Here is an 8,482-nt window from a genome sequence, read left to right as displayed (position 1 = left end):
CCAACCTTCAGGGCACTGGTTTGGCCACCACCCATATCCACATGACTCGAGGTCCTGGTGTCTCCTCTACCCCTTCCTAGCTCCCTCCCTGGCCACAGGCATCTGGATGTGGAGCAATAGGCAGAATCAGGGGTAGGTACCTGTGGGAACCTCAGTGTTTCTGATGCCAAAGAGCGGCCCCGCAGTGCAGAAGGTGGCTTCTCATTCATTCCTCACACTCCCCCACCCCATCACTCTGTTTTCACTGCTTACTTCAACCTCAGCCTCACTCCAAGCCTTGGTCTATTTTGAAGGTCATCCTTTAATCCAGGCTTCACCCTAGCCCCAGGCCCCACATCCACAGTTAGGGCAAAGCGAGGGCCAGTGGGGCTTTGGTACTTGAGGAGGGTGCCCAGAACCATGAGTAGGCTACCCAGGCCCCAGGATTTATTCTTCAGAGATCCCTGCCACTGGCAGAAGTCCTCAGCGAAGACCCCTCTCCCCCCCTCCCAGAAAAACACAGAAGCCATGTAAATAAGGTGCTGCATGTTCTTTTTAGTTTCCATACATTGTCTGTCCCAGAGTGAGGAGAAGTTGATCTCCTTCCCACATCCACTACAGGCTGCATGAGGGAAGCCTGGCTCCCCACAACTTGCTCCTTCTCCAGCCCCGCCCCTCTCAATTACAACAATGCTTTCTAAAGCGCATTCTGCAGCCTGATGTGCCTGTGAGGTGAGAGGTGTGGGAGGGACAGAAGCTATGCTCAAAGAGGTTTGGGAGAGGCTGGATACTCAGCTCCCTTCTTGTAAGTTTGTCACACACATTGGCATATTAAAGGTTCCGAGAAGTCATGCAGGTCGCTGACCTGTTTAGGTGTCCCCAGATAACTTGGCCACCAATCGTGTCTACTCCTGGACATTAGTCCAATAAACTAGTGTATCTTAGATGTACTTTGCAAAAAGCTTCATGAAAAAGTACACGTGATTCCCTCCAGAGCTTTCCTCGAGGCTCCCGGGTGACCTGTCTGACCAAGGCTGGAAAATCGGCACAGCGCTCCCCTAGCCTCACCTCTTCCCCCATTTGGCTGGGGAAATGGAGAAACACAGTCACCTCTGAACTTCTAAACCTAGAAACAGAAGGAGACTGTACACAGGGGAATACAGAAGGCAGTCTGGGATAATGTCACTACAGAATGACTGATGAAAGATGCAGATTGACTGTTCTGATGCTGGCTTAGGGCCTGGGGCTGAAGCTGGGGACCTTGAGCAAGGCCCTTTGACTCCTGTGATCTGTTTGCCCTGTTGCCAATGAGAAATAGGAACCTGCTTCAAGGATCTTATGAGGACCGGCGGGGGGGAGGGGCATGGAAAGTCTTTGATGCAAATGCTCTATGCAGAACAGGAGTTATAATTATAGTCTCCAGTAGACCTGAAGCTTCCTGAGAAGGATCTGAAATCCACAGACTATCAGGACTGGTCGGCCTGCTGAGGTTACTCTAGCTACCCCTTGTCACTGATGGGGAAGCTGAGTGCCAGGTTGTAAAAGCCTGGGCCTGGGATCAGGGGCAGTGGGAGGAAGAGTTAAGGCAGAGAGCAGGAGTGAAAAAGAAACTAAGTGGGTGAGGGCCAGGGAGAGGAAGATTAAGTCAGGAAGATTAAGTTACAGATCTGATCTTCCAGAGCCTGAAGAGAAAAACAGAGCAAAGGATAAGACCTGGATGACAGATGAGATCTAGATTTGACTCTGGGAACTGCTCCATGCCTTGGTTTCCTCATCTGTGCAGGGATGAGGTTCCAGCTCTGACAGATGAATGGACTCAGAACCACCAAGCTGGCCGCTGTGCCCAGGTGGCACCAAGGGCCAGGAGCGCTGAAGGGATGTGCCTTGCCTGGTAAAGGAAGAGGAGCTCTGGCTACTGCCCCTTAGTAGACCCAACTCTGGCCCAGGAACGGAGCCTCAGCTGGGGAGGCTGCCTGGCCCTGTCAGCCCCAAGGGCCTTCAGAGACCCCCACCCTGCCACTCACCTTTCCCACTCTGATTTGCCGTGTTTGTCCACACTCCTCCCCAACCCCTCCTCTGGCCTTCAGACAATCCTAGAATGGGACACTGCAGTGACAGAAGAGTCATTTGAGTAGTCCCCCCACCATTTTAGTGCAGGGGATAAACTGAGGCTGTGAGCAGGCCAGGGTGGAGTGGGAACACCTAGAGGAAGTTGACAAGTCAGCGAGTTGGCAGCAGAGCTGACAAGCTGGGACCCGGGGCTGTCTCCTTTATGTTAGATGGCCAACATGACACAGACTGCCCCTGGGAAAGCCTCGGAACTTCTCGGATTGGGACAGAGTGCCGGGGGAGGGAGGAAATGTCTCCTCTTGCTTATTCCCTAGGCCAACTCAAGGGAAGATGCTTCTCGGGGCCTCCAAAGCCCTGTGGGTGATTCCATGTAACCCAAGAACCCAGGGCTCACTGGGCACACACCCTGGCTCCCCATCTCGCTCCCACCCTCGTTCCTTCCTGGAAAAGAACTGAGAGGCTCCTGCTGTCTTCTCCAGAAAAACCTTGGAAGGAGCTGTGACTTCAGGCTTCGTGGTAGGCCCAGGCCTTGCACCCTATGTGGCAAGGAAGGAGACCTCAGTGGGAGTGACAGGGGCCAGGGGGAAGGCGGGCGAGGCATTGGCACCGAGGACCCGGTACAATAGCTCCTCCTTCTCCTGCTGGAGCTGTCGCCGCAGCTGCATCTCCTTCTCCAGGGCCTCACGCGTGAGAAGCAGGTCTTCTGAGAGCTGCCTGTGGATGTACACAGAGCCCAGGGTTGCCTACTGGGAGCAGGTACCACAGAGACCGACCCATTCCCCCAGGGAGCCTTCCTTAGATGGACCAGCAGCCTGCTGCAGGGTCTCCACCGCCCTCCTTGTTGGCCTGTATACAAGAGGCAATTCAATCTCTTGACCAAGGAGCGTGGGCCTCACAGACAGGCAGGTAGTTCTGAGCTGCTCCAAATCTCTGCTCCACCACTTAGCTATATAATCTTGAACAAGTTATTCATTCTTAAATTTCAGGCTCCTCATTTGTAAAACGGGAAGAAGAAGAAGAATAGGACCCAGCTTTTAGAGTAATTATGAGGATTAGATGAGAAAATATGTACAGTATTCAATAAATTATGTCTGACACATGATACTAGCTCTTATTTACTAAGTTCTAAGAACTGATTCATTCCACTTAGGCCTGGTGCACGATCAGTTTCCTGTTTCCTCTTCCCTATATTGGGCTTTCCCATGGAGTACACTCAGCCAGGACCGAGACAAACAGATACTCACCAAGGCATTGGGACTTTGGTTTCCGGGCAGAGCTGCCCCCTTGGGTTTCCTGACTCCCAGGGAAAGAGGAGCCACATTCCCTAAATAGGCCGCGGGCCCACCTGTCAGTCCATTCCTCAGGTCCGTCTAAGACTCTCCCAACTGGAAATTTTGGCACAAAGGGTAGGGACGGGAGGAAAGGAGGCAGGAAGACAGCTACCTTGACAGGACCGCCTGGTTGCGGCTTCGGACGTGGAGGTCCTCATTCTCCTGTTGCAGGGTCGTGATTTTTTCCTCCAATATCAGATTTTTCTCTTTCTGTAACACATCAGAATGAGCTCAGAAAGCTGCCAAACTCACACTGCACGATGTGTGCTGTCACCTCCCTCTTATCTGTGGTCACTGAAAGCACTGATTCATTCTAGACTATATGTTACATTTCATGGAGCAATAAGGTAACTTAGAAAAAAATAAAACTAAAAAATTAACAAAGGGCTGCTGACTTTTTGCCACAGGAGAATGTTAAAAAAAATTACAGGCCCTACCATCTCGTATCACCATGAGTTCATGGAAGAAAGAATATTTTTTGTTCTCCAAAAGTCAGAAGGATATGATCTATATAAATAAAATTAAGTTTGTCTGTTATGTGTTTCCACAAAAATGGGTGAACAAAATCTACAGGGAATGTTTGAGATGATCTGATTAAAATAAAGCTCTGTGGGTGATTCCATGTCATGTGACTCAAGCCCCCAGGGCTCACTGGGCACACACCCTGGCTCCCCATCTCACTCCCACCCTGTTTCCTTCCTGAGAAAAGAACTGATGGTGATATGAGATGGTAGTGCCTGTAAGATTTTTTTTTTTTTTTAATTCTCCTGTGGCAAAATTAAAAGTCAGCAGCTTTTTGTTAATTCCTTAGTTTTATTTTTTAAATTATAAGTTGTACGGCACACAGGAGGCCAGGGAGACTTCTTCCAGAGCAACATAATCTCGGCTTAGATTCCACCCTAGGGTTTCTGAGGCTTCTGTCCTCCTGTGTTCTCAATGCTACCTGCCCTAGTGTCACCCAAGCTACAGCAACATCAGTAGCCTCAAAAGGCACAGGACTCAGATGATAAGGAGCCACTGCTTGACCCAGCCTGGCCACAGACCATGCTTAGTGGTCAGCACAGGTGGCAGGTCAAAGCTGGAGTGAACCAGGCTGGGACCTCCTTAAACCACCTCCCCTCTGCACGCTTTACAAAGGAAACACACAGAAAGCGGGAGCCTGAGGCTGCATCCCCCAGCCACTCCCAGCCACAGACCACTGTTTCCATGAGGATCAGCCGCTTGTCCAGCTCATGAATACGCTCATTCTTCATCTCAATGACAAAGTGTAAGCTCTCCAGCTCCTGCTCCCAGAACTGGCTGGGGCTCCCATAATCCTAGACAGGGAGAGAGTGACCTCATTAGGCCAGGAGGCTACCTCCCTCCTCCCCATTCCGCCAGAAACTCAGTTGGACTTTCACAAGTTACCCACCTTCCTCTCTCAGCCTATGTTAAGTGCTTAATATGCTTTATCTCTGTATCCGAATAACACCTTTTGAGACATGTACTAGCACCACAGATGAGGAGACTGTGGTTTGGATAGGTTGAGTCACTTGTGCTAAGTGGAAGGTTTGCTATGTGCACCTAGTTCTCTCTGAATGCAGAACGTGAGCACTTTACTATTCCAGATGCTGCTCTCTGGGCCTTAATTTTCCCATCAGTGAAATGGGAACTCTTTTATTTCCAGGCCCTTGTGTAGGTAAGAGTGTCAGGTCTGAGTCTTGTCCTTGAAGAGGGGCTGGTGTTTCCTGTTGCCCGGCCCTGACCTCCCTGGAGATTCAAGGAGGAAAAGCCCCCAGGGTGCTGCCACTTACCTGGATATGCTTCTTATAGTTTCGGCTCATAATGGATTCCTCCACCCTCTTCATTTTGGCCTGGAAAGCCTCCAGCTGTGAGGTCAGTCTGTCTATGGTCTCCTGGAGCAGGGAGTGGGATGGAGACAATCAAAGCCTGCCTCATAAAGGCTATAGGTGAACTTCGCCACATCCCAGAGGGAGAACAGTTTTGGGTTCTTCTATCTGTCTTTGGTCTACCCTACAAGACAATGCAAGATCAACATACTTCGACCACTGCTTGAGATCTACCAGCCCTTACAGTGAGAATTGCATGCTGGAAAGAGAAAGAAGAAGAGAAAAGAAAAGAGGAAAGAAGAGAAAAGAAAAGAGAAAAGAAAAGAAGAGTGGAAGGGAGGGGAGGGGGAGAGGGAGAGGGAAGGGGAGAAGGTGGGAAGAGGAGAAGGAGAGGGAGGGAGAGGGGAGGGGAAGGGGATGGGGACTTGGAAAGGGAGGGGAGGGAGAGGGAGAAGGAAAGGAGACAAAAGGAACACACCAACCCCACCCCTTGCTTTAATGCCTTTAATGGCTCCCCATACTGTAGGGGACAATGTCCTGGTATAAAAGATCATTGTTAGCCTGGCATTCAAAACCCATCCAAATGAGGCTCAATGAATTTTTTCAAGCTCACCCCTCACTGCTCCTTCTATACATCCTCTACTGCAGCCAAACATCACAATACTCCCCCAGCTTCAGGGTACATTCTTATCTCCAAACTGTTTCACTGCCAAGAACTTCCTCTACTTGAACCAACTGTGATCATTACTGTTAGGATAGAGCACAACTCCTTCAGATGGCTCGCCAGCTCCCACTCTGACCCTTGCTCACTTCCTTAGCCTTAGTCCCCTCTCCCACTGAAACTCATGCCCCATGCATCCTGGACATCTTTCAGTTCCTCAGGTATCCCAAATTTTCCCTTTTTTCTCCATGTCTTTGAACACATTGCTTTTTTTCCGCCTGGGGCACCGTTCCTATCCTTCTTTACCAAAGAATTGCAACCCATCCTTCAGACTCCAGCTTAGATCTCACTCCCTCTAGGAAATCTTTCTGTACAGCCACATTGAGTCAGATGCTTCCCTGCATCCTTCCACAGGTCTATGTGCATCCACCCATGAATCTATCACACTGTGGCACCTGGCCCATGCCTCTCCAAGATCTTCCTAATAGTCCCTGGAAAAATAGGCCCAACTCAATTTCAAACCCAGCCTTCTTGAGCTAAAAGCCTGGTTACCACATGTAGGGGCCTGGATACATAGAAGACAATCACCTCAGCCCCTCACTCCTAGGCACACGTAATCAGTTTTGGCTGCCTTGGGGCTCCATGCTGCTTTCCCACTGGTTCTTCCCTACCCTCACCCGAGACTGACATGACCCAGCCCCTCTCACCTGCTGGGCAGCACTGGCCTCCTGGAAAGAGTGGGTAAGTGCTTCTTTCTCCTGTTCATATGAGGCCCGGAGGACTGTAGGGAAAGGAGAACTCCATAAACTCAGACACCTCTCCCCAAAGCCTTCTGGCAGGCCCCTTGATGGTCAGAAAGGTCCAGATGATTACCTGGGGCCCATAGAGGCCAGGAGTCTGGGAATGGTCTTACTCATCCTTCTATCTCCTAGGCTTGCTTGGGGGCTGTGCCAGAAATGTACTAGGTATTCAATAAAACCTCATGGAAAATGAAATAAACTATAGCTTGGGAGGAAGCCCACCAGATTGCGGGTGCCATCCACATCTCACTAAGGCTAAGATCCAAAGATCTTGCAGCAAGCATGTTCATCTAAGACCACCTCAGGCCATGGAAAATGCAGAGGACAATGCTTTGTAAACTGGACTAGCCAAATCACAAAATCATTAAATCCTTAGTTGTCAAACTAAAGCACAAAACTGCGGTAGGTACATTAGATTTGTGGCTAGGAAATCCACTTGGTCCTGGCTCTGCCTTTCCAAAACTGAGAGACCTTGAGAAGATCACATCAGACATCTAAAAGTCCTGTTACCTCAGCTGTGAAATGGGATCAATAAACTGGGTTGGACTGTCTCAAAGGGGTCATTTGAGGATAACATGAGAAGGACGTGCAAGGGCGTTACAGACAGGGCAGTGCTGTACACAGCTGAAATTATCGTCATTCCCCAAATCAATACAGTTGTATGTATCATCCCACCTCCTTCATAAAGTTCCTTTTGGAAAATTCCAACCTTGTCTCAGCTGAAAAAAGACAATAGGCAGATGACAATCAACGGGCAGAATGGGAAACAGAACAGAGGAGACAGGAAAGTTTAATACAGCCAAAGAGCCAGGTATACGGCAGTGATGAAAAAAATAATGTTCAAGGCCGGGCGCGGTGGCTCATGCCTGTTATCCCAGCACTTTGGGAGACTGAGGTGGAAGGATTACTTGAGGTCAGGAGTTTGAGACCAGCCTGGCCAACATGGCAAAACTCTGTCTCTACTGAAAACACAAAAATTAGCCGGGTGTGGTGGCACAAATCTGTAGTTCCAGCTACTCAGGAGGCTGAGGCAGGAGAATGGCTTAAACTTGGGAGGCAAAAGTTGCAGTACGCTGAGATCATACCACTGCACTCCAGCCTGGGCAACAGAGACTCTGTCTCCAAAAAAAAAAGAAAGAAAAAAATAATGTTCAGTAGTATAATGGTGGTAGAGTAGTAAAAAATTGATAAGAATAGTTATATAAAAATTATAGCCTTAACTTTTTAAAAATATTGGCCTAATTTGTTAATTTGCCTATCAAGACAGGTTCTGGTTTCAGGTAAGATGAAGGAAGCACACTTCATCCTGGTTTTCCTACTGAATTAGCTACAAAACCTGGACAGAATGAATTCTGCAGTTATTTGCAGACTGAAAAGTAAATGGTAGCAACAGACTGAGCAAGAAGACCAGAATTTGAAATACTACTGACCCGACAGATTTAAACAAACCCAGAATCTCATGTATTTAAAGATTTAAAATGTCTAGGATACAACCCCAAATTTCTCAGCATACAATACAAAATTACTCAGCCTAAAAAGAAGCAGAAAAAAAAACTCCCTTGAGAAAAGATATTAAACAGATGCCTACACTGAGATCCTACAGATGTAGGAATTATTAACAGAATTTTTATGGTAACCAGTAGAAAAAGACTCCAAGAAGTATGGGTGTTCTGCCACTGATGGCAAGAAGGAAAAAGAGAAAAGGAAAGTAAGAGTGAACATACTTTTAGCAATTATAGAAAAATAGAAAGTCTTAGGAAATAAATAGAGTTTTTTTTTTTTTTTTTTTTTTTTTTTTTTTTTTTTTTTTTT

The 8,482-nt window shown here is 48.2% G+C and overlaps 1 protein-coding gene across 1 annotated transcript in view; it reads right to left on the bottom strand.

The window, feature by feature from the left end:
- Positions 1 to 510: 510 nt before the first annotated feature.
- The window catches only part of CCDC69 (coiled-coil domain containing 69), a 42,546-nt gene continuing 34,574 nt past the window's right edge, over positions 511 to 8,482 (bottom strand). Inside the window, exons 5-9 of the mRNA XM_017875742.1 lie at positions 6,578 to 6,651; positions 5,174 to 5,275; positions 4,577 to 4,696; positions 3,493 to 3,590; positions 511 to 2,763 (exon numbers count right to left, since the gene is read on the bottom strand). Coding sequence (XP_017731231.1) covers positions 2,586 to 2,763; positions 3,493 to 3,590; positions 4,577 to 4,696; positions 5,174 to 5,275; positions 6,578 to 6,651 — 572 coding nt within the window. The 3' untranslated portion in view covers positions 511 to 2,585. The remainder of the gene's footprint in view (positions 2,764 to 3,492; positions 3,591 to 4,576; positions 4,697 to 5,173; positions 5,276 to 6,577; positions 6,652 to 8,482) is intronic.

Source organism: Rhinopithecus bieti, unplaced genomic scaffold (genome assembly GCF_001698545.2).
Source record: "Rhinopithecus bieti isolate Rb0 unplaced genomic scaffold, ASM169854v2 scaffold_7673, whole genome shotgun sequence".
Taxonomy (NCBI): domain Eukaryota; kingdom Metazoa; phylum Chordata; class Mammalia; order Primates; family Cercopithecidae; genus Rhinopithecus; species Rhinopithecus bieti.
The sequence above is the reverse complement of the archived record's forward strand: the minus strand, read 5'-3'. Positions and strand labels throughout refer to the sequence as shown.